The sequence below is a fragment of the Globicephala melas genome, chromosome 20 (genome assembly GCF_963455315.2).
Source record: "Globicephala melas chromosome 20, mGloMel1.2, whole genome shotgun sequence".
Taxonomy (NCBI): Eukaryota; Metazoa; Chordata; class Mammalia; order Artiodactyla; family Delphinidae; genus Globicephala; species Globicephala melas.
In genome coordinates, this window is record NC_083333.1 from 22,825,098 (window position 1) to 22,851,317 (window position 26,220).

At 48.6% G+C, this 26,220-nt stretch overlaps 1 protein-coding gene across 8 annotated transcripts in view; it reads left to right on the forward strand.

Moving 5' to 3' along the window:
- The window catches only part of ARSG (arylsulfatase G), a 115,823-nt gene that overhangs the window by 29,317 nt on the left and 60,286 nt on the right, over positions 1–26,220 (forward strand). For 5 of the 8 annotated variants that reach the window (XM_060290563.1, XM_070044460.1, XM_060290570.1 and 2 more), the window contains exon 2: positions 16,239–16,910. In XM_060290563.1, the coding sequence (XP_060146546.1) occupies positions 16,693–16,910 (218 nt within the window). In that variant the 5' untranslated portion in view covers positions 16,239–16,692. Of the gene's footprint in view, positions 1–74; positions 133–161; positions 258–471; positions 714–16,238; positions 16,911–26,220 lie in introns of those variants that run through there. The other 3 variants (XM_060290566.1, XM_060290567.1, XM_060290568.1) reach the window with 3 other exon arrangements.

Below are 26,220 nucleotides of genomic sequence, written 5' to 3' on the forward strand. Positions count from 1 at the left end.
CCGCCGACCATGTGCTGCGAGCGCGGAGCGCCGCCAAGGAGGGGGCCGGCCCGGCGTGCGCGCGCCGGCCCACGTGGACGAGGCCGTGCCGGGCCCGCGCCCGCCCAGGGCCGGGGCCGTGGGTCACGGAAGGTAACGGCCTCGCCGTGCCAGACCCCAGACCGGCCGTGGGGTCCCGCGGGGCCGCCCCCCACCCGCCCCGGCCCCGCGCATCCTGGCGCGCCTGGCCCGACCGGACCCCGGCGCTCGGCCGCACTGTAAGCGGGGCGCGCCGGCACCCACTCTGCGGACACGTCCGGCCGGACGTGCGGGGTCCCCGGGCCGCCTCCCTTCCCGCCGGCCCCGCCCGCGCCCGGAGGGCTTGGGCTCCGGGCTGCGGCGGCTCAGCGCCCGCCCCGGGCAGAACAGGTTCCTTCCAGTTCGGGTGTGAGCTGCGCGCGCGGCGCCGCGGACCCCGAGTTCCTCTTCTCATGCCCGCTTCCCCCGATTTCGTCAACTCGCGCACCCCAGCGGTTCCCCTGGGGGGGGGTGTGCGGGCCCCAGGAAGCTCGCGGCCGGCTGTCACGGGCGCTTTGCTTTCCCCCCTTTGCTGCAGAAGCGACAGCATCGCGTTGCGCGCGAGGGATGCGGGCGAGCAGCCGGGCTGAGTCAGCATCCCCGGCCCGAGGCGCGCGCGCATCCTCCCCGCCAAGCGGGAGGCGACGTCCACACAGGTGCCAGGCCGCAGAACTCGCGGGGAGCTCCGGTGGGCGAGGGACCCGGACGTCGAGGGGCTGCGTGCCCCTCATCCCTGAGTCCCGGACCCCAGGGTCACAGGGGGCTCAGCAGATGATGCTCGGGAACCTCAGTAAGGAGCTCGTCACGGGGACAAAGCCGTGTGTTGGGTGCCAGCCGTTTCGGAGCCCGCGGGGGCACAGACTCGGCCGCCCGGTGTCCACCTCACGTCCCCAGGGCCTCTTTGAGAACTGCTCGGAAGCAGAATGCCTTATTTTCCGCGTCCCCCTGCCGACTCGCACCAGCCGCTCCCTGCATTGGGTTCGGAGAATGTGCTTCTGGTGTGAGAAACTCGGGAGAGCCTACTTTGGGGGTGCGTGTACCTAGGGTCGCCACCGGGAGGAGTCGGCGGTCTGAATCGTAATAAAAAGCCCATTGCGGTCGCTGCCTGATTTCTCCCGTGATTTTGGCATCGGGTCTACTGGGTTAAGTGCCATTTTGTGCTGTTAACAAGCTCTGGCGTGGGTTCGGGGAGCAGGTGTGTTGGCGCAGAGTGCCTGCTTACGACCGGGACGGTACAGCCGGGGGCCACTGATGAGCTTTGCAACCTTGCCCGAGTAACCTAGCTTCCTGGGGACAATCATGATATTCCCAGAATCAAAGGATCTAATTGATGATGCCGGTGAAGGACGGATCACAGCGACTGGCGTTATGTATGGTACGCCCTCACTAGCCAGTAGCTCTTACTGTTACTGTTGTTTGTGGCTTTCCAAGTCCAACAGCTGACTGCAGCACACATCCTGCACGCGGTCCTTTTTCGAGCTGTTCTTCCAGGACTCCACACGTTATGAAATTTAGAATGTGACTTTAACCACCGGCATGAAAACACTTGATGCTAAAATAGGAATGCCTGTAAATATAGTTTAGGATCTTACAGTGCCTTGGGACCTGTCCCTGCTGAGTGTGGAAATGTCATATTTAACATGACACAGCACATACTGTATTGAGACCTGCTTAGGAACCTAGGGGTGCAGCCCATTAGCTATAGCTGAGTGACAAACAAGTCACCAAAGATCTTGGTGCTTCAGCTTCTTGGTTTTAAACATTAGGCAAATAATGCAGAAAGCCCTAGGGGTGAATGGACGTTTGGGAAGGTCACATCTGAGCGTATGACCAGGTGAGATGGCTAGCTGTTGGAGGAGCAAATGACTGTAATGATGATAACAATAATAATGTAATGCTCTTTTGTTAATATTAATTATACCTATTAGTATTTTTTTTGCACTTTTGCTTTGTTCCCTGTATTAGGTGTGGTTCATGTGATCTAATTTTAAGCCCATCAGCAACCTTCTACAGTTGACACTCATCTCCATTTTACAGATGGGAAAAGTTGAGGCACAGAGCATGGAAGGGATTTTCCCCAAGGTTTAGACACACTGTCTCTTTTTGCAACTGAGAGCGCTTCCAAGTATGACATTTGCCACCTGCTCTCGGATAACAGCAAAAGGTGTCTGGAAACCCAACCCCTGTCCAGTCTTGCCAGCCACAAACTGGTGACATTTGCCCACCATGATTAGAGGCTGGCTTCACCTTGTTCCCTGAATCCTAGTGAGACCAAGTGTGAAAACCCCTGTTTTTCTCTCTCTTCCAGGGAAAGCAAAGGAGGGAAAGCACTGCATTACCATGCTAATCAATTACCTCCCCCCCTCAAAAAAAAAAGAAAAACAAAACTAACTCTGTTTAGTGCTAAATACGAACAAAAGGACCTTTAGAACCTGGAGTACAGAACCAGAAAAATCAGGAAATTAAGTTCAGGGTTCAGCGCCCCTCTTAGCCTCTTCTGTTGTGTCTGTCGCAACCCAAGTGGCGGCAGAGCCCCTAGGGCCCTTCGTTTACAGGGGGCAAGGCTATAATGATGCCTTTAGAAAGTCCCACAACATCTCTGGAAATGCATTGGCTCCCGAGAGCTGTCCCCACTGCTGTCTCTTTTCTAGCCCTCCTGTTTTGGCTCATTTGCATGAGAACAGATTCCTTTGTGCAGACTTGGCCTGCCGGGTCTCTGTCGACGTTCCGAGTCCTTCTAGTCTGCATGTTGGGTTGCTAGGCAGATATGACCCTGGCTTGCAAATAAGCTGCCTGCATTTACCAGCCCGTGAGAACTTCAACTTGGGCTAAGTAGACTGAAAGGAATCTTGTCTGGAGCTCAGGGAAGTATAAGCACGCTTTTAAGGGCTGGGTCCTGAGAGCAGCCAAGGCAGAGGGGGAGCCCTGGAGGGGCTCGTAGGGAGGCCTGGACAGCCTGCCCACCGCCCGCTCTCCTCCTTCCCTGTGTCGGCACCACGTGCCTGTCTTACCATGAGTATTCGATGAACTCAAACTCTCGCTTTAAAACGTTAATATCTGCTTCTCCGGACAGCACGGAACTTCACAGACTTTTCCCTCTAGGAATCCTGACTCTCGAGGTGGAGGTGCTGGGATTATCTTGAGGTTTACAGGATTTCCCCCAACCCTGACATTTGATGGTTTGAGGGAAACAGAAATGCATGTTTTGGGGAGAATTTGAAGATTTCCCAATGGGAAGATCTGTTCTGAGGCACAGTTTTGGGGGAATCACTTTTCAGAGCATCAGCTCTTTCCTGAAGCTGATTTGTCTGAGAATTCAGCATGGGGCAGGCCCGCTGTTCCTTTATTCCTGCCTGGTGGGCCTTCTCTTGCTTAGTCAGAGCCAAGATCTCACTAGGGTGCCCTGCTCTAGCTGTAAACACCTCTGGGGGGAAGGTCAAAATATTATGTCAGGGAAAGCTCCTCTCTTCAAGTCAATATGTCCCATCTCCCAAGTGCATCTTGTTAAAGATGCATTTCCAAGAAAGTTACCTTGTGCTTAATAATGATTTGTCAAAATTGATAATATATGTTGTTTGATTCTAAACAGTTACTTACAGTAGTAATGATAGTGGCTCGACCCAGAAGAGATTTTTTTTTTTTTTTAACACTTGGAGCAAAGCATAAGCAATTAAATTTCAATTTCTACACAAAGTCTGTGTTCCAGAAAAGTAGGATAAGGTAATTCACTACTTCTGAACATAAAGGTCTAGTATATTGAGATAGAATGGAAATACAGTTTTGAAAAAAAGAGAGAGAAATGATAGAAAATTTCCAACCTAATGAGAACTCTTCTCAAGTAATTTTTGAATGAATGATGGTGGGAATTCCCTGACGGTCCAGTGGTTAGGACTCGGCGCTTTCACTGCTGGGGCCTGGATTCAATCCCTGGTCAGGGAACTAAGATCCTGCAGTTGCTCTGGTGTTTATATGACATGGGATACATTGAAAAGCATGGTTTAATAGTTTTGTTATAAAAGTCAACATTTATGGATACAATTGAAGTGATAACTTTTGCAGCTATTTAGAATTGTGATGAAGCAATGAAGGTAACTTAACCCTGTGTGAGGGTTTTAGGGGCTGAATGTTTGTGCCCCTCACCATTCAGATGTTGAAGCTCCTCCCCCTCCCCCCTCCCCCCTGCAATGTGACAGTATCTGGAGATGGGGCCTTTGGGAGGAATTAGGGTTAGATAGGTCATGAGGGTGGGGCCCGTATGATGGAATTCGTGCCCTTATAAGAAGAGGAAGCGAGAGAAATCTCTCTGTCTCTCCATGTCTCTCTCTGTGAGCACACACTGAGGAAAGGCCATGTGAGGGTGCAGTGAGAAGACAGCCATCTACAAGCCAGGAAGGGAGCTCTCACTAGCACCTGACCTTGCCGGCACCCTGATCTCAGACTGCTGGCCACCAGAACCAGGAGAAAATACATTCCTATTTTTTAAGCCACCCAGTCTATGGTACTTTGCTATGGCAGCTTGAGTTAATACGGAAGGGGTGTTTTGTTTTTCCAGATTCTTTTAGTGGGGAACCCAAGCAGAAACATTTGCAGGCCAATGAGGAGGATCCGTATTAGTATGAGGACAAGCAAGATGAGGTTCCCTGTTCTCCCTGGAGAGAAAAAACAAACCCAAGAGTCACCACACTGGACTGTGAGAGGCAAGGGAGGGGGCTGTGTAATTGAGAGGTTTGGTGGAAGATGCTATAAATGTTAAGATGCACGTGAACATGGACTCTAAGGCCCGACTTGGAACCCCAGGTCTGCCCTGGTAGCTGTGTCACCTTGGGCGAATTAACCTCTCTCCACCTCAGTCTGCTCATCCACGAAAGGGGGATGATAATAATAATAATAATACCTCCCTCAGAGGGTAGTTGTGTGGGGAGCTTAGTGCTGTCTTGCTAGGTTAACTGAATTAACCTGTGTAAGAGGCTGGGGGCGTTGAGGAAGATGGAGCTCGGTGGGCCTAGAATGGGTAGGAAAGTTCTTGCAAGCACTGGCAAGGCGGAGGGGTGAAGGATGAAGAGAATGAGAGGAAGGTGGTGGTCGGGGGAGAGTATGCTGGATTTGGGGACAGGGAGATCACCTCCCCACCCAGGGTACCAGGGGCCTCTGGTGATCTGAATTCTCTCACGCCTGGTTACCATTCTGGGCAGTGTTGATGTATCACTGTGTGCATTGCGTTCACTCTGGAGTAACTTTTACTTGGATGTTAACACTGACATTTGTCCTTTTTTGTCTCCATTGTTTACTGCTCCTGTAGTTTTGTCATTTTCTCACTGCTTATAAAGAAAAAAATAGAACAATGGCCCTGAGGAGGCCTCTATAAATGATCTCAAGCCTGTTGCAAGAGTCCTAAAAACAGAACAAAACAAAAATTAAAATTCTCGGAACCAAGTAATTTTAATCACATTGCTTTCAGGAACAAATACATGTCATGTTAGACTCATGGCACGGTCGTGAGTCATGACGTTTTGGAAAGTGCTGGGTGTGGGACCACTGGGTTTTGTCCCCACCAAACCAGACTTCCTTTGGATAATTGTTGACGTCCCACCCATCATGTTCCTCAAAGTCCAAGGAATGAAAACCTGCTCTCCTGCTATGTTTCTTGCCTAAAGGGAGATGCCAGCTTTCCCCATCTTGTCTAAACACGCACAGCCTGTCCGGCTGCTCCCTGGAACAACACACACTGTCAAGCTTCTATTTTAACCCTGTCAGAGCAGTGCATCCATGCTTTTCCAGGTGGCTAGCGGGATGAGGCAAGGAAGCTAGAAGGATGCTCCCGGACTGCGTTAGGCGTTTGAGGCAAGGAGGGACCCTGCCCTGCTGTGGTCGGTGGAGGGCTCTGGCCTCTGTGTTGAGCTCAGATGCTTAGTAGGGATCTGGGGCGGGGCTGGGTACAGGCAACATCCATCCATCCTTCCATCCCACGTCCATCGCTCCTCCGTCCAGACAGCCTCTGCTCATACAGCCCACTCATGCGCACTGGCGAATGCAGTAGTTTCCCAGGCCACAAAACCACACCTCGGAGGATGTGGTCCGTACTCTCAAAGTGTTTACTCTAGTTTTAAGAGAGGACACATATGTGATTGTCACCTAAAGCAGTACGTCAGCAAGGGCGCTTTTGCAAGTGAGAATCTCAGAGGGCGCTTTTGCAAGTGAGAATCTCAGAGGCAGGGGAACTGAGAAAGGTCATCTGAATTTAGGGAAGTGATGAGATGAAGCTGAGTTTTCAGGGTGGAATGGAGGCTCGGCCGTAGTGGTTCAGGTCAGATGCACTCATTTGGCAAATATGGGTTGAACGCTTCCTGGATTGGGTAACCGGATTATGCAGTGTGTGAAGCAGATAGACATCCCTTCCCTCATGGAATTCACATCTTAGAGTTGTGGTGTTTTCTTGTTGGAGCAGTTAGCTCAGTGTCGTGGACAGGTAATCCTTCTGGGTGTTTCTGATATTAAAATGTAATTCCCACTTTCTTTTTTAAAAAATTTTTATGGGAGTATAGTTGATTTACAATGTTGTGTTAGTTTCAGATGTACAGCAAAGTGAATCTGTTATACATATACATATATCTGTGCTTTTTCGGATTCTTTTCCCATATAGGCCGTTACAGAGTATTGAGTAGAGTTCCCTGTGCTGTATGGTAGGTCCTTGTTAGTTATCTGTTTTATATATAGTAGTGTGTATATGTCAATCCCAATCTCCCAATTTATCCCTTCCCCTGTTACCCTGGTAACCATAAGTTTGTTTTCTACACGTGTGACTCTATTTCTGTGTTACGGGTAAGTTCATTTGTACCCTTTTTTTTTTTTAGATTTCACATATAAGCGATATCATGTGGTATTTGTCTTTCTCTGTCTGGCTTACTTCACACAGGATGACAATCTCTAGGTCCATCCATGTGGCTGCAAATGGTATTACGTAATTCCCACTTTCAATTGGCATCATCAGCAAAGGACGGTTTCCCTCACAGCCCCTCTACATCTTGACCTCGTACTGCTACGTTGTCCAAAACCAGATTTGCTGGTAGGCAGTGTACTCCAAGGACCATGCTAGGTGTCACCAGAGTCTGCCCGGGACAGAAGGACCCAGCTCAGGTTTTCCCAAAACAGCACCGACAACCATGGGATTGTGTGACCAGGAACTATAGTTTGGAGCTTTGAAAATGCAAATCAGGATGACTCTTCACTTTCCCTTTGGCCTTGTTGTAACCATAGTGTTTGTATCTTTTACCTTTTCTGGGTTCAGAATCCAACAGCCAAGAATGCTGACAGACAGTTACGACCAAGAGTCAGCCAATAGCTGGAGGGCGTCTGGTCTCACCATCTAACTCGGAACAGTTTTGCTTAATATTAATTGTAGTAACGCTTTGACTTTGCATATGGTACTTTTTCAGAGCATTATCATGTTTGTTATCTCCTTATCCTCAAGCCAGTTGAGAGAGGGGAGAATAAGAGTCCGCATCTCTGAGCACTTATTGGGAGCAGGCACTCGTGTTGGGTTATTTCATCCTCATGTTGGGTTTGGGGTGGAGGAACTTTTCTATGGCTCTGTTTTTCAGGTAAGTGGGGAAACTGAGGCCCAGAGAAATTCCATAACCTATCCAAAGTCACACAGCTAGGAAATGACTCTTCTGAATCCTGGACACATATTCTTCTGCAGACAGGCCATTACATCCCCAAAGCCAATTCTCCAAAAAGCAGATTTGCCAAGTAACTACTTCACTGAATTGAGCTTTTTTTTTTTTTTTTTTTTTGGCAAGACCGCATGGCTTGCAGGATCTTAGTTCCCCAACTGGGGATCGAACCCCGGCCCATGGCAGTGAGAGCACAGAGTCCTAACCACTGGACCACTGGACTGCCAGGGAATTCCCTGAATTAAGCATTTTTTTCCCCCAAGTTTTGGTCTTATCCTTACTTCTGCCCCTGCTTCAGCCACAGAGGTTCTCAGATAAAACTTAGCTCGAGGACTTCCCTGGTGGCGCAGTGGTTAAGAATCCGCCCACCAGTACAAGGGACACAGGTTCGAGCCCTGGTCCGGGAAGATCCCACATGCAGTGGAGCAACTAAGCCCGTGTGCCACAACTGCTGAGCCCGTGTGCCACAACTACTGAAGCCCGCACACCTAGGGCCTGTGCTCCGCAACAAGAGAAGCCACCACAATGAGAAGCCCGCGCACCGCAACGAAGAACAGCCCCCTCTCGCCGCAACTAGAGAAAGCCCGCGCGCAGCAACAAAGACCCAACGCAGCCAAACATAAACAAACAAACAAATTTATTTTAAAAAAAACCAAACTTAGCTCGAATCTCTCTTAGCAGGCTTGGGCTGCCATAGCAAAATACCACAGACTGGGGGCTTACACACAGAACTTTGTTTCTCACAGTTCTGGAGGCTGGGAAGTCTAAGATCAAGATGCCAGCTGATTTGGTTCTTGGGGAGGAGAGAGAGAGAGAGAGAAAAAGCTCTCCCCTGTCTCTTCAAATAAGGGCACTAATCCCATCAGGAGGGCTTCCCCCTCCATGACCTCCTCTAACCCTGATTGTCTCCCAAAGGCCCATCTCCAAATACTATCCTATTGAGGGTTAAGCCTCCAACACAGGAATTTGGAAAGGACACCAGCATTCAGTCCATAATGGAATCTAACATATTTCATTGTAGAGGTGCAACAGATCTGGGGAAAGGATAAATCTGCAAAAACAGAAGAGACAGTAGGTAGCGTTTAAGAGAAAGTTTTCCCTCTTCTCATGCAAAAATGACACAAGAAGAAAATGAAGCTTTGACACATGAACCCCAATCAGTCTTCTTTTTCTTTCTTCACAAATTTATTTATTTATTTATTTTTGGCTGCGTTGGGTCTTTGTTGCTGTGCGCGGGCTTTCTCTAGTCGCGGTGAGCAGGGGCTACTCTTCATTGTGGTGCGCGGGCTTCTCCTTGTGGTGGCTTCTCTTGCTGTGGAGCACGGGCTCTAGGCACGTGGGCTTCAGTAGTTGTGGCTCCCGGGCTCTAGAGTGCAGGCTCAGTAGTTGTGGCGCACGGGCTTAGTTGCTCCGCAGCATGTGGAATCTTCCCAGACCAGGGCTCGAACCTGTGTCCCCTGCATTGACAGGCAGATTCTTAAACCACTGTGCCACCGGAGAAGCCCCAATCGGATTTTTGATGATACTAACAAATGATTGTTTATTTAAAAAAGGGGGCTTTACTAGAATTGCAATTATACTTTATTTTAATTTTTGAATTTTTTTTAAAGCCTTTATTGAATTTGTTACAATATTGCTTCTGCTTTATGTCTTGGTTTTTTGGTCGCGAGGCATATGGGATCTTAGCTCCCTGAACAGGGATCGAACCTGCACCCCCTGCACTGGAAGGCGAAGTCTTACCCACTGGACCGCCAGGGAAGTCCCTGTGATTATATTTTAAAATAATTCTTATAATTTAGAGAGCTACATAGAAATGTTTGTTGATGAAGTTGCATGATATCTGAGATTTGTTTCCAAATAATCCAGTATAAGTGGAGGATGAGGGAAAGACAAGTAGGAGGGGAGACGGGTAAAACCAGACTGGCCCTGTGTTGATAATTGTTGAACCTAGATGTTGGGTAGGTATGTGTGAGTTTCTCAACTTCTGTATTTTGACAACTTTCATGACAAAAAGTTTAATAAGTAATAATAAACACCGCTTTGTAAAAAGTCCTTAGACATTTGGCAAACAGGCTTTAAGGGAGTGGATTTCAGGTAATTGACTGTAAGCCCTTTTCACTGGATCCCACCCCTCATGATTTTTCTTCTCAAGTGGAGGATGGAGTTTTATAGGAAGGATGTTATTCAGAGACCCATCTGCTCTCTCTGTTTTTCTGACCTGTGTTCAAGGACCCAGATATAATTTCTGCAGGGCTGCTGAGTTTTAGATGCGTGGTGTGATGTCACCTCTGATTTCCCAGGTTGGCTCTTGCCATGTGGCTTCCTTCTGGGACAGTCCCAGCAAGTGGTTCCAGCCTAAAGCCAGGCAGGATGTCATCTGTTCCTGTGGATGAGTTTCCTGGCATCCCTGGGGTCACAGAGGTTGATATTCCCAACAGGGTGTGGCTATAGGTCTTCAAGCTTAACATTTTTAAAAAAATTATCTAAGTGGAATTGCTCTCCCAGTTTGGATGGAGGTATTCAGAGATTTCTTTTGCTCCAGTTAGAAGATAAATGAGTCGGGGGATGTAACGTACAACAGGATGACTAGAATGAACCTGCCGTGTGGAATATTTGCAAGTTGTTAGGAGAGTAGATTCTCAAAGTTCTCACTACAGGAAAAAAGCATTTGTTTTTCTTCTCTGTCTCTCTCTCTGTCTCTCATTTTCTTGCGTCTCTACGAGATGATGGCAGGTAACTAAATTTACTGTGGTCATCGTTTCACAATATATGTGTGTCAAGTCATTACGCTGCGTGCGTTAGACTTACACAGGTGCTGTACGTCAAAGATATCTCAATAAAATGAAAAGAAAAAAAGATGACAGAAAAAAGATTTCCTGTGCATCCTCTGTTGAGCTAAGACTGTGGCCCCGCACATATGCTCTAAGAAATCTTTCCGAGTTGGGCCAGCCCCAAACTGACATGTTGGGGTCTAGAGGCAAAGGGAAGGGGCCTTGAGGATGTTTATTACACATAGATGTTAAATGACCATCTGATATTGGCCACCACGGTAACCGGATTTTCCTCTGCCCTTGGGCTTGGATGAGGGCGAGGCAGAATTTAAGGAGGTGCTCACTGGCAGGGCTGCGCTGACGGTCAGGGCACCTGAGCTGCAGCGCCGCCTCCTTAAGTTTTGCGCCCTGGGCGCTTGGCTTGCCTCACTCCAGCACTGTCTCTCACCTGGACTCACCTGGGCTCACCTGGACTCACCTGGACTGTGACAATGGACTCTTAATCTCTCAGCAGAGCAGCCAGAGGGATTCTGTTACGTTGAAAGTCAGAGCTCGGTGCTCTTGCCTGAATCCTCTGGCTCAGGAGAGGCTGTCTTCCTCCCGATTCCAACTAATCCTCGCCCTTCCTCACTCCGAGGCTTCTCCTGCGGCTTCTCGGCTGCCCTCACGTGCCCCAGCCCTGCGCCCTGCTGGGTTCTCTGCCCGCGGCATCCCTTCCCGACTGAACCTCCCAGAGCTGCAGAGCTTCCTCCCCTTCTCTCCTGGATCCACCTAGAAAGATCACCTTGTCAGTGAGGTGGTCCCCGCCCTTCTCCTTTAACCCGCACCTGCTCACTGGCTCGCTCTCCCCAGTCCCCTTCCTGTGGTGATTTTCTCCCTGATGCGTTTCCTGGGTCCACGTCTTCCCCTCCTCCCCCCAGCAGGTAAGTGGCAGGAAGGCAGTGGGCTCTGTGTGTCATTCACTGCTGAACGCACAGCGCCCAGATCGAGACCTGTGCCTCGGTCCCCGTTCGCCGGATGGATGACTGAAGGCACGGGGTTTGCGGGGGGGGGGGGGGTCATTTCCGACAGACGTGGGCAGCTGGTGCCCTGGGACCCCCGCGTGACTCCTGGCTGCAGCCAGCGCCCCCAGTGACCGTGGTCCGACTGGGCGGGTGAAACCACAGAACTCTGCAACCAGAGATCACACTCCCTCTGCGCCTTTGTCTTTCTTGGCCTTAGCTCATCCGAAGCTTTGTCTTTGGAAAACCAACAGAGCCCTCTGCCAGAAAGGTCTGCTCCACTGTCTTGTTGCTTCAGCTGTTTGCGAGGCGCTCTTGCGGGCTGCTTGGCCACGGGGGGCCCGCGGGGAGCCAGGGTCAGGTATTGGGCAGCCGGCCCGGGTGTGCAGCCTGCAGAGCACATCTTCAGGGCAGCTCCTCCTTTCCAAGGCCCACAGCCCGCCTGTGAGTCGTTTCCGTGATGAGTACCCTTCCCCATCAGCAAGCCCGGAACCCAAAGGGAGGCCAGACGTTAGCAGGCCCAGCGGCCTTGCTTTACGGCGGGGTCGTGGAAAAGAGCACAGACCATCGCAGAGCTGATTGGCAGCCGGAGCTCCTGAGGACACGGGCGGGGTTGGTGCTGTGCTCAGCAAAACCTATCCCAGTAGGCTCAGATGGCCCTTCCTTAGGCGTGTTTGTTGAGTAGGTGGTTGGTTACCTTCCAGCCCAGTGGAAGGAGCGGCGAAGGCTTTATTTGTCAAATGCTCCCCCTTCTTCCTAAGCCCCCAGGAGTGCTCCTTGCCTGTGTCCACTCTCCCTTCTTTTATTTATTTGGCTGTGTCGGGTCTTCGGGTCTTAGTTGCAGCGCGCGGGCTCTCTAGTTGTGGCACGTGGGCCTAGTCGCCCCGCGGCTTGTGGGATCTTAGTTCCCCGACCAGGGATCGAACCCGTGTCCCCTGCATTGGAAGGCAGATTCTTAACCACTGGACCCCCAGGGAAGTCCCCACTCTCCCTTCTGAGATGGGGAGTGTGACGTGTAAAGAAAGTTTGGGAAAGTAACCTCAGATAAGACACTGAGCCGGTAGTCTTTAAAAAAAAGAGCCTTAAAAAAGATCTTGGATCTTTAAAAAAAAAAAAAAAAGCACAACGACCCAGCTTTATTGAAGTAGGATCGACAAATAAAAATTATATACAACGTGATGTTTTGATATACATACACATTATAAAATGACCACAATCAAGCTAATTTAACACACCTGTCACCGTACATAGTTACCTTATAAATTTTTTGGTGGTGCAAACATTGAAGATCTACTTTCTTTGCAAAATTTCAACTACGTAATACAGTTTTACGAACTCTGGTCACCACGCTATACATTAGATCCTGTCACTGTGTTATACATTAGATCCTCAGAAGTAATTGATTCTTTTTTTTTTTTAATATTTATTTACTTATTTGGCTGTGCCGGGTCTTAGTTGCGGCACGTGGGATCCTTGTTGCCCCGCGTGAGATATTCGTTGCGGCACGTGGGATCTTTAGTTGTGGCATGCGAACTCTTAGCTGTGGCAGGCATGTGGGATCTAGTTCCCTGACCGGGGATCGAACCTGGGCCCCTTGCATTGGAAGCGGCGTCTTAGCCACTGGACCGCCAGGGAAGTCCCAGAAGCGATTGATTCTACGTAACTGGTTGTTTGTACGTTGACAAACTCCCTTCCATCTCCCCCACCCCCCAGCCCCTGGCAGCCATCGTTCTCCTCTCTGCTCTTGTGAGCTCTACTTTTTTAGATTCCACATGTGAGTGAGATCATGTGGTATTTGTCTTTCTGTGCCTGGCTTGTTTCACCTCACACAGTATCCGCCAGGTTCATCCAGGTTGTTACGAATGGAGAAGAATTTCCTTCTTTTTAAAGGCCCAATAATTCCATTATGTGTGTACAATGCACACAGCACATTTTCTTTACCTATTCACCCATTACTGGGTACTTGGGCTCTTGTGAATAATGCTACAATAAACATGGGGGTGCCAGTAGCTCGTCAAGATATTCATTTCATTTCCTTTGGATATATACCCAGAAGTGGGATTGCTGGATCATATGTTTGGTCTAGTTTTAATTTGAGGAATCTCCATACTGTTTTCCATAATGTCAGCTTGGATCTTAATCAAGGTCCGTGGCTTGAAGTCCATTCTTTGAATGTCTGACTTGCTTTTTCCCTTCAGTTAAAAACAATAAGTGGGGAAAGGATTAAATGTCTCCCTGGAGGTGTGGGCGTGAAGGCTAGGGTAATGGTGTACTGGCTAAATTAGCTTATTTCCATGCCATAAAAATTTTAAGTATTAATGATTCTCTTTGAAAACCTCAGAGGAATGTTTTATCCACAGAATTCTTAAGAAAAACAATCTGTTTACTTATGTTCCCACCTTAATTTTAACTTCCTTCTTAAGTGGGTTTTTCTCCCCCCCTGGGGCGTTTTGTGTTGGGTCATTCTGAAGTGGATTATGGGTGAAGAATGAGGCCGCTCTAGTGTTCCAAGCTAAGTAGCTTTAGGAAGAAAAGCTTCCTGCAACTGTTGCTCATGGTCAGAAGCCAGTAGAATAAGGCAGGTCAACAAGTGTTTGTTAGGCACCCTGCTTGTGCAAAGCCTCTTTCTTCTAGAAAGGGAGAAGTCTTTGGGGCCTCAAGATCAACAAATACCAGTTGAATCTAATTGAGTTTGAAACAATAACTTTCCTTTTGGAAAACAGAAGAATTCGCGTTGCTGAACAATTGATTCATTGCCCTCCAGATGACCATGACTGTTGACTCGGAATTCCTTTTATTTTGATTAAGTGCATAGCTGCCTATCCTTCCGAGTTTATCTGGATCTTCCAGAACTTACATACCTCCAACCACTCCCGTCCATCTGGGTTGGCTGGCCGGCTTGGTCGGATGTGCATTCCTTCCTCAAGGGCAGGGATACACAACTGGAAATGGCATCTGTCACAACCCCAGCCCTACTAGCACCTTTATATATTAGTATTACTGTTATTTTTTGAAGAATGCGACTGTTCATTTATTTATTTATTTGGTTGTGCTGCGTCTTAGTTGCGGCAGGCGGGCTCCTTAGTTGCGGCTGGCGGGCTCCTTAGTTGTGGCATGCGAACTCTTAGTTGCAGCATGCATGTGGGATCTAGATCCCCGACTGGGGATTGAACCTGGGCCCCCTGCATTGGGAGTGCGGAGTCGTAACCACTGCACCACCAGGGAAGTCCCGCATCTTTGTATATTATAATAACTTGGTTCTCCTTTAATGGGTTGGGTGTTCCACGGAGGTTTTTAAAATCTGATCCAGAATTTCAAGTCTCTGTCTCCTTACCAGCCTAGTCAGTTTAGGGCTTTTAGGTGAACTAGGGATAAAAGACGGTTTTATTTATTCTGTGTTTCCATTTGCAACCTGCAGTTGAAAGCATAACCTTCCATTTCTGTCTTTCAGAACTCAACCTGATTTATTGTTTTGTGTTTTTCCACTGAAGCTGAATCATCTCTAGTTAGGTCTCTAGTTAGGTTAAGTATCAGTTAGGTTAATCACCTCCAGTTACGTTAGTTTTCTTCTCGGACCAGAATCTGGATATTTTTAACTAAGCGTCTCGCTACTCAAAATGTAATCTAACGGCTACGTTAGAAATACAGACCCCAGGTCCCAGCCTCGCCTACTGAATCTACATTTTAATAAAATCTTCCGCTGATTTGTATGTACATCTAAATGTGAGAAGCACCGGTTGAGCACGTCTTAAGGTTTTCTTATTAAAAATTACATTGTCAAGATGTAAAGGGACACATTTCTGTTAAACATTTTTTGGACATTTTTTCCTAACATTTTATTATGAAACATTTCAAACATACAGCAAAATGGAAAGAGTTCTACAGTGAGCTCCCTAGACTGTCCACCTAGATTCTACCATTAACTGATTTTTTTTTCTTTCCTTTTCTTCCCAATTAATTTCTATCAAGAATTTTATATAGAGGGACTTCCCTGGTGGTCCAGTGTTTAAGACTCCGAGCTCCCACTGCAGGGGGCCTGTGTTCAATCCCTGGTACAGGTACCAAGATCCCTCATGCCACACGGTGTGGCAAAAAAGCAAAAACCAAAAACAGCCTGCTCCTTTATTGACGAATTCCCTGGCGGTCCAGAGGTTAGGACTCAGCACTCTCACTGCCGAGGGCCCAGGTTCAATCCCTGGCCAGGGAACTAAGGTGCAGCCAAAAAGAAAGAAAAAGAATTTTATATAGAAATGCTAGTTTACAGCATGACTGTTAGAAAGAATCATGTCTTGGTAATAAGGTAATAAGGGTCTCACCCTTCTTCTAGAATCCCTGTGGGTTTTGACAAGGTCGCGCTTAGTTTGGGAATTTCTTGTGAATCAGAGAAGCACAGTGAGGTAGGAGGTGGGGTGCGCTGGGATTTCACAGAGTGCTGCGGTGCTGGTCCCTTTGCCCCTCCACCCGGAACACGGGGCCTCGGTATATGCTCCTCTATACGGTGAGCGGGTTATGAGAGATCATCTCTACTGTTGCTTCCAACCCTGTAATTGTAGGTCTATTGCAAATATTAGCATCGCTCTTTCTCCGGTGGAGAAAGCGATGAACCCGTTCAGTAGTCGAATAAGAAGGAGAACATCTGTCGGCATGGAAAAGTGATTATTTCCTAAGCTACTGAGTAAAACACAGCTGCACCGGCAGTTTCAACTCTGTTTTCTTGTCAATTTCTGTTCTTTCAGGAAACCTTACAGACACATGAAGCCTTCAACCATCTGGAACTCAGAAACTCGACTGGGACTGACTGTGGCTTCTAGACCGTCCAGGTGTTCTGCAGATGTGAAAACTTATCCCGCACTTGCCAGCTGGAGCCCCGAGTAGATGCAAGGCTCGAGCTCCGGCTCTCACATCTCTGGGCACAGAGGGGTCATCTCCTAAGTGGCCAGGGAGCAGTTGTTGACACTGAGGTCTGATTGCTGCACACGACCCGTCACCTTACGGGGCTGCGCTGGAGAAAGTCAAGTTCAGGGTCGTGAGTTTCCCGACTCTCGTGAATTAGGATTCCAGACGCGGGCCTCATTTCTGTAGCGCCCACCATCCCTGTAGGCATCACCACCACCACCATCACCACGAGCATCTTCTTGGAAACTCCACCACTGCATCACTGCACACAGTTGGAAACCTCCCCTGATCGCCATGGCCTGCCCTTTCCTAAAGGTTCTGTTGGTGGGGGTGAGTTTCCTGGGATGTCTTTATCCTCTCGTGGATTTTAGCTTCAGTGGGGAAACAAGAGAACAGAAACCGAATTTCGTGATCATTTTGGCAGATGACATGGGGTGGGGTGACCTGGGAGCAAACTGGGCAGAAACGAAGGACACTGCCAACCTTGATAAGATGGCTGCAGAAGGAATGAGGTGAGTCTGAGATGTCAAGCCGGCATCTCTTTGGATATTTCATCCTGACTCTTTTGGGGGGAGGGGGCCGCATAGAGCCCTTAAAGAGCAATTGATGGGTCCATGTTGATTTAATTAATTGATTGATGAATTTGGTTCGAAGCCAGTACAGCGTCATGCAGGAGTCCATCCATCCGTGCATCCGTCCCTCTGTCCATACGATAACTGTTCTTTTTCTGGCCATGCTGCGCGGCTTGTTGGGATCTTAGTTCCCTGGTCAGGGATCGAACCTGGGGCCCCGGCAATGAGAGCGCTGAGTCCTAACTGCTGGACTGCCAGGGAATTCTGATAACGCTTATTGTGTGAGTGTCTCTGTGTGTGTGTGTGTGTGTGTATTAGGAGCTGGGAACACAAAGGTGAACAAATAACAATCCTTGCCCTCAAGCTCTCGTAGTGGAGACAGGTTGAAAGGAAAGTACAGATTACAGTCGAGTCCAAGAGGCTGCATCAGGAATTTTGGAGTCTGTGGGGAGGGTGTGGACCCCAGCCTGGGGGTTGAAGGGAGAAGGTGCCCTTGAAGAGTGACTTAAAGTCAGTGGGGCACATGAATGCCAAAGGACTTACTTATCTGTGAGCGGACAGGACTTACTGGTCCATTTAAGGCGCACTTAACGCTAAGGGACCACAAAAGGGGAGGGGGTGTATATCTGAACTGGCCGAAGTTTTATGAATATTTTAGATCGGCTTTCTTCTTGGGCTGACGTTGATCTGACTGGCCCGCTCAGATCCCACCTGCCTGGGTTAAACCCCTCCTGTTGGCTCCGTGGGAATCATCCCAACCGGCTGTTAGGACAACACATGGGGTGTCTCTGGAGTTTCAGCCACTTGCATCCTTAAGCCGGGAGCTTTCCCCTGAGATAGGGACCCTTGGTGTCCCTGCGTCCAGTCTCACCCTCTCCAATCCATCCTCCTCACCTCAGCCAAGGTGAACTTTCTAGAAGCCCTTCTCTGCTTCCAATCCTTCAAAGGCATTTGGTGACCCTAAGAACAAAATCCAAACTCCGAAGAGCAGTGTTCAAGCCCGGCCCACCCTCCGCACCGTCCTCTGCACGGCCCCGCCTGTCTGAACGCTTCTTCAGCTCTTGCCTCCCTCTGTTTGGGCCTCACCTATGTGATTAGTTCTTCTTCTTCTTTAAATTTAATTTTTATTTTATATTAGAGTATAGTTGATTTACAATGTGGTGTTAATTTCAGGTGTGCAGCAAAGTGATTCAGTTATACGTATACCCATTCTTTTTCAGATTCTTTTCCTGCACAGGTTCTTACAGAATGTTGAGCAGAGTTCCCTGTGCTGTACAGTAGGTCCTTGTTGGTTATCTATCGCGTTGATACGTATAGTGATTAGTTCTTCTTGATGCACTTTCCGCTACTCCTGTTTTAGTTTCTACTCACCATCTGGTTCCTAATTCCACAGGAGGTCCTCAGGAACCCTTTCTTGGATGCCTCAGGTATACCTTTGCTGCTCTCCATGATGACTGCTTAACCACCTATGTTGGGTTCAATAGCGTCACCCCCAAATTCATGTCTACGCAGAGCCTCAGAACATGACCTTATTTGGAAATAGGGTCCTTGCAAATGTCATTAGTTAAAGACCTCTGTGATATCCTACTTGGTTTAGAGTGGTCCTAAATCCAACGACCGGTGTCCTTGTAAAAAGAGGAGGGGACACAGAGGGACATGCAGCAGAGAAGGTGACGTGAAGAGGGGGGCAGAGGATGGGGTGATGCGCCTGCAAGCCAAAGACACCCCCCGGAGCTGGAGCGAGGCCTGGGACGGACTCTTCCTCTGAGCCTCCGGAAGGAACCGACCCTGCTGCCATCTTGGTTTCAGACTTCTCGCCTCCTGAATTGTCAGAGAATACATTTCTATCCTTGTAAGCCACCCAGCTTCTGGTAGTGTGTTATGGCAGCCACAGGAAATTATACACTGCCCTTCTAGCTCTGGGCTTCAGGACGAAAAATGCCTTGTGTCTTCTTCCGCCCTTGTGTTCCTAACACGGTGCCCGGCACCTAGTGGGCCATTCAGAAGTATTTGTTCATCAGTAAATGGGCTTCAGGAGTTCAGGGTGCTTTGAAATGTCACCCCAAATTCTGCATGTCAGATTTTTTTTTTTTCTCCCTCGGGTTGAGAGTCAATGCAGAGCATTTAACAGATCCTCAAAGGGAACTGGGTTGCCAAGTGCTCAAGAACTTCTGCTTCCCGTGTCGAGGGTTTGTGGGGAAGTATCGGGCCCATTATCTAAACCGAGATTTGTGAGCCTTGGGCTTCTTCTCACGAGCTGTCCCCACAGCACGCTGCCAGCCTGAGCGGAAAGGGCATCTCGGGGACCAGAGGCAAACACAGCTGGGTGGGCTCCGCTCCTTTTTCCTCCCTTGGATGAAAATATTCTCTCCATCCGAGCCGTGTGACAGTGGCCAGGCAGACAGCCCTCTGGCCCAAGGTTGACGGCTTTTCGCTCTGTGCTTTGTTGACAGGAAAGCAAGCTTCCTGTGAGGCCGGGGATTGATTCATCACGGGCTTCTCCCTGCCTGCTCACCGCCCGTGGGGAACCATGACTTGCAGAAAGAATGCTTATTGCCAAACTGGGGCTAAGGGTGACTTGAGAACCTGTCTTTTCTATTGTCTCCCTTTTGTTAGTGTGCTCGGCTGCCGCAGCAAATTACTACAGATTAGGTGGCCTGTGTGAAAAAGAATGAAATATTGGGACTTCCCTAGCGGTCCAGTGGTTAAGATTCCGCGCTCCCACTGCAGGGGGTGCGGGTCCGATCCCTTGTCGGGGAACTAAGATCCCACATGCTGCACGTGTGGGATCTTAGTTCCCACGTGTGGGAAAAAAAAAAAGAATGAAATAGTGCCATTTGCAGCAACACGGATGGACCTAGAGATGATCGTACTAAGTGAAGTACGCCAGACAGAGAAAGACAAATACCATATGCGGTCACTCATATGTGGGATCGAAAATATGACACAAATGAACTTATGAACAGACTCACAGACGTAGAGAACAGACTTGTGGTTGCCAAGGGGGAGGGGAGGTGGGGGAGGGATGGATTTGGAGTTGGGATGAGCAGATGCAAACTATTATATATAGGATGGATAAACAGCAAGTTCCTACTGTAGAGCACAGGGAACTGTATTCAATATCCTGGGATAAACCCTGATGGAAAAGAATATGAAAAAGAATATATATATGTATAACTGAATCATTTTGCTGTACACCTGAAACTAGCACAATGTAGTCAATCAACTAGACTTATAAGAAAAATTAGTGGCCTCAAATAGGCCACTAGTCATATTTATCCTCTCAGAGTTGAGAGGCGGGAAGTGCTAAATCGAGGCACGGGCGGGGCTGGTCCTGCTGGAGGCTCCGGAGGGGAGTCGTTCCAGGCGTCTCTCCTGTTTCTGGTGACTCTGCCAGCAGCCCTTGGTTTGCAGCCTCAGCCCTGCACCGTCCACCTCCACAGTTCACATACCTCCCTGCGTGTGTGTCTAAGCCTCCCTCTTCTTGTAAGGACACCAGTCATTGGCGTTAAGGCCCATCTTAATCCAGTACGACCTCATCTCAACTTGATTACGTCTGAAAAGACCCTATTTCCAAATAAAGTCACGTTCACAGGTTCTGGAATGACATGAAATCTGGGGGGACACGATTCAACCCAGAGACATTACTGCTACACATATAATTTGTACTACACCCATAATACTATAATTAGCCATTCTACTACACATATCTGTGCCTCTGCTCCTAACGTAGTCTGAAACGCAGCACCTACTCATGAGACGCTTGTTGCCTTGAAGATTAAGCGTCCTGCCTAAGAGGGCAGGCTCTGGTGCCGCATGGCTTGGGTTCAAATCCCAGCTCTACTATTTCCACCTGTATGGCCCGGGACGGGCCACCTCATTCCTCGGAGGTTTGCTTTCATCTTCTGCAGGGGGGCAACGGCAGCACCCACCTCATAGGATGTTGTGAGGGTTAAATGAAGAATTAGCTATGTACGCATTAGCACAGAGCCTGGCACGCCATAGACGCAGATACATGTTAGCTGTGGTTATTTTTGTTATCGTTATGAGAAAGCAACATCCATCTGAATTGTCAGTGTGAATTCGCTACTCTGCCTACGGAAAGGTCTAAGTGATGTAACTCATGGAAGGAGGAACGGGGTCCAGGGACAAACCCCAGTAAACCTCTACGTGGCCCGTGCACGCCGGGCCAACAGCTGTGTTTGAATCAACCCAACAGCTGTGACAGTGACTAAGCCTTGCCAGCGCTCGCAAGGCACCAGGCTCCGGGCGTCGCCCCGTTCAGTTCGTGCTGCCACCTGATGCTTCTCTTCTTTCACAGACGAGGAAATCAAGGTAGTGACTCGCCCAGAGTTAGCGAGTGGCTGAATCAACGTGCTCTCGCTCTAGGGCCTTATCGTTAAGGGCTGGGAAGTAGAGGTGAATTTGCCAAGAGTGTCCTTCAAGGCCTGGGCTGGCTTTGCCACGAAGAGGGAAGGAGGTGGTCGAAGGAGGTGCAGATTAGAGTCTCGATAGTTCTCGTCCCTCTGGAGCTGACAAAGGACCTCTGTGCCGTGAAGGTGGAAGAGGCAACCGAGAGAGGTGGTTGGGGTGTCAGTCATCGATGCAGCTGTTGGACACGAGGCTCCACCGGCCGAGAATGTGTGGTTGCCAAGGCTGCAGACGCCTGCGATCTCCCCCGTGCTGGCTCTGACTGCATCTCCAAGCCCCTCCCCACGTTCCGTCTGCCTCATGGCCTTTGCACTGGCTGTTCCTTCCCTCTTCCCGGCAAGCTCTCCCCTCAGGCTCTGAGTGGCCGGTCAGTCTCGGCTCCAATGTCACATCCTGGAGGAGGCCTCTCTGACCTCCCTAACCCTTCACCAAGCGTGTCTCTCACTTCTTCTCCTGATTTGTTTCCATGACCCGTATCACCGCCAACATGATCTTTGTTTATTTCTTTATTGCCTGTCTCTCATCCTGGAATGTCAGCTCCCTAGAGGAGCTGTCTAATCTATCTTGTTCATGGCTCCAGTGCTTAAAACAATGCCTGGAGCATGGTAGCTGCTCAACAAAATCTGTGTGCCTGGCTTCGGACTTCTGGACAGGCAGAGGCGAGTTAACCGCAGCGGGACTTGGAACCAGGCTGCCCGACTCTGTCACTTACTAGCTCTGGGACACCAGGCTCATGAGTAAACTTTGCCGGGCCTCAGTCTGACCATCTCTAAGATGGAACAGTAGTGGCATCATCGTGGGTCATTTTGAGGAGGAAATGGGTTAAGTCATGTAAGACAGCAGCAGGTCCCTGGTAGGTGTGAGCTCTTGTGTTTCCCCTGAACCTCTGGCTCTGCTGCCCTGCTCTCCTCCCATCCCCCTCCCTTGGCTGGAGGGTCAAGCATGTTGGCTCAGCTTTTGTTCCAGAAGCTCCTCCCTCTGTCTGTGCTGGACCCTCATCCTTCCCCAAGCTGGGCCGTGAGACTCAGCTGTCCTCTCGGAATCTGCTCGATTCTGTTCATTCCTCCACCAAGTCCCCAAGTCACTTTTCTTCCTTCCTCCCTTCTTCCCTTCCTTCCTTCCTGCCACGTGGCATGTGGGATCTTAGTTCCCGGACCAGGGATTGAACCCGGGGTCCCAGCAGTGAGAGCGCCGAGTCCTAACCACTGGACCACCAGGGAAGTCCCCATTCGTGTTTTTTTCCATCTGACTATGGTCGATGCCAGAATTTGCCAATTTTGTGGTCAGAAGAGGCACCATTCACAACATAATTATGATGTCATCATGCTTGCAAGAAAAAGGAATCCTTGGGGAAAGAAAAGCAAAATTTGGGACTTCCTGGGCGGTCCTGTGGCTAGGACTCTGAACTCTCACTGCTGGGGCCCCGGGTTCAATCCCTGGTCCGGGAACTAAGATCCCACAAGGTGCATGGTGCAGCCGGGGGAAAAAGAAGCAGCAACATCTTCAGAGCCTTGATTTTGGTGTCCCTTTTCAGACTTCCTAAACTCCAGTTCCAGGGAGATAAAATAGGGATTGCGGCCTAAGACCCCATGGCCTTGAACTCATTTCCAGCAGCTCAGATCAAAGGGCGTCCACATCACATATCACGTGGGGGAAACTGGGGGCCAGGGAGAAAGGAAGCGTTTTTACTGTTACAGTCAGCTCTCTGACATGCGGGTGCGGGTTCTCCAGCTTGCAGTTTATGATGATAAACAACTGTTTTCTTGACCAGCATTTTTCGGGATCCACTTTAATGAGGTCTAGTTTACATATGATCAAATGCCCCCATTTTATTTGTTTTTTAGAAAAAATTTTTATTTATTTATTTTATTTTTGGCTGCGTTGAGTCTTAGTTGTGGCACATGGGATCTTTGTTGCGACATGCGGGATCTTTCATTGTGGTGCTCGGGCTCTTCACTGCGGCGTTCGGGCTTCTCTGTAGTTGAGGCGGGCGGGCTCAGTAGTTGTGGCACGGGCTTCATTGCCCCACAGCATGTGGGATCTTAGTTCCCCGACCAGGGATTGAACCCGCGTCCCCTGCATTGCAAGGCAGATTCTTAACCACCGGCCCACTGGGGAAGTCCCAAATGGCCCCATTTTAAAAGTACATTTTGGTGAGGTTTTTTTTTTTTCTTTTTAATTCATTTTTTATTGAAGTATAGTTGATTTACAATGTTGTGTTAATTTCTGCTGTACAGCAAAGTGATTCACTTATACATATACATACATTCTTTTTCATATTCTTTTCCATTATGGCTTATCACAGGATACTGAATATAGTTCCCTGTGCTCTACAGTAGGACCTTTTTGTTTATCCATCCTGTATATAATAGTTTGCACCAGCTAACCCCAAACTCCCAATCCATCCCTCCCCCATCACCCCCCAGCCCCCCGCCTTGGCAACCACCAGCCTATTCTCTATGTCCCTGATTCTGTTTCTGTTTCATCGATATGTTCATTTGTGTCATATTTTAGGTTCCATGTATAAGTGATATCATATGGTATTTGTCTTTCTCTTTCTGACTTAACTTCACTTAGCATGATAATCTCTAGTTGCATCCATGTTGCTGCAAATGGCATTATGTCGTTCTTTTTTATGGCTGAGTAGTATTCCATTGTATATATGTACCACATCTTCTTTATCCATTCATCTGTCGATGGACGTTTAGGTTGTTTCCATGTCTTGGCTATTGTAAATAGTGCTGCAGTGAACACTGGGGTACATGTGTCTTTTTGAATTATGGTTTTCTCAGGGTATATGCCCAGGAGTGGGATTGCTGGATCATATGGTAGTTCTATTTTTAGCTTTCTGAGGAACCTCCATACTGTTTTCCATAGTGGCTGCACCAACTTACATTCCCACCAAGAGAACGGTAAACAATTCATTTGTGAAAAACACGAAAGCTGCCGCATCTCTTTCTCGGGGGCATCGCTGTTCGGGGCTCCCTGTGTCCAGAGATGGCCCACATGTGCCCTGCGGGGCAGCAAGGCCTCCTGCCCTTGTCAGTAGGTTCAACAGCCAGCGTGTCTTGCCTTTGACATTGTGGGCTCCCGTTTTGCCAGTGTCCTGTGCAGATCTGAGCTGGGCAGTGCTGTTGAACATTTGCAAGTTTAAAAATGATATGATAACCAGAAGAAAATCGAAATGTTGGAATTTCAGTGAAAATGCCAGGGACTTCGTAATCCACTAAAACCTAAACTTTTCAAGCACTTGGAAAACTTGCATCACAATAGGGGTTAGAGGAGTGAATTGCTCATACTTTAAAAAAGAGAAAAGGACAAATACCTTTCACAGGCATCTCAGCCAGCATTTCAAGTGGTCTGAACAATGTTTAAATGTCTACGAGAACCCAGTGGATGAGCTTGATAATGCAGCACTCGTTTGGGTCTTGCCCACAGAGCATCCAGGGAAAGGCTCGTGCTAGTTTTGAAATAGGAGGGAAGTGGGTAGGGCAAAACCTTTGAAAGAATGACCTAGTCCGAGGACAGGACATAAACTGGTTAGAACCAAATGGGTCCAAGATGGCAGACAAGTCGACTTCCACTAGACCTTGAGCCTCAGTATACACTCACTGTAACACATCAGCACGCTAAATGACACACCCCCAGGCGCCATGACAGTTCCAAGGCCGACCATAAAGGTCAAAAAGTGGGCAGTGGCCCAATTCCTGGAAATCCCACCCCTTCCCCAAAACAGCTGGAATTCTCCTCCCTCTCCTTAGCCTATGAAATTACCCAGCCCTATAAAACCTGACAACCCCGTACCCTGGGGCCGCTCTTGCCTTCTGAGATGGCCCACACTCTGTCTTTGGAGTGTGTTTCTCTCTAAATAAACCCACTTCTTACTTCTTACCTTGTCTCTCACTGAATTCGTCCTGCGATGAGACATCCAGAGCCTGAGCTTCATTAAGTCCAGAGACCAGGTGTGTGATCTCAGTTAAAAGAACGTGGGTCCAAAAAAAAAAAAAAAAGAACGTGGGTCCAAGCCCCAATGTAAGTTGCCTGGTTTCAGTTTCACCTGTGATGAGCAAGCAACGTATTTCTTGAAAATTCTTGGGTTGAGAAGTAACTTGAATAAGTCTCCTGGCTGGGTGACTGGATTCAAGCAATGACTTAGGCTGTCCAGACCGGGGTTTGAGGACCTGAGTGGTTATGAGCCATAGGTGTCTTGGAGGGAAGAGGATGACCAGTGACAGTGAGACAGCAGTGACCCCCCCCAGCTAAGCCCAGATACTGTCCACTCACGTAAATTGTCTGCCAGCCTGGCTCAGAAATGACGTTGGCAGTGTGTCGTTTCTTTTTTAATTTTCTTTTTCTTTTTCCTTCCAGTATTATTGAGATACAGCACTGTATACGTTTAAGGCACACAGCATAATGATTTGACTTACACACATCATGAAATGACCACAGTAAGTTTAGTGAACATCCAGCATCTCACAGAGATACAACATTAGAAAAATAGAAAAACATTTGTTTCTTTGTGACAAGAACTCAGGGTTTTACTCTCTCAAAATACATAACTTATATGGCGCACAGCAGTGTTAATTATATTGATCATGTTGTAGATTATATTCCCGGCACTTATTTATCTTGTAGCTGGAATTTTGTGCCTTTTGACCCCCTCGTTCAATCTTTGGCACACACTCCCTCCACCCTGCAACCACAAACCTGATCTCTTTTCTCTGAGTTTGTTTTTGAAGTGCAATCGTTACCGAATGCAAGTTTGTGTGCCCGATGCCCAGTGAGGCCAAACTAACCAAAAAGTTCATCTGCCTGAAAC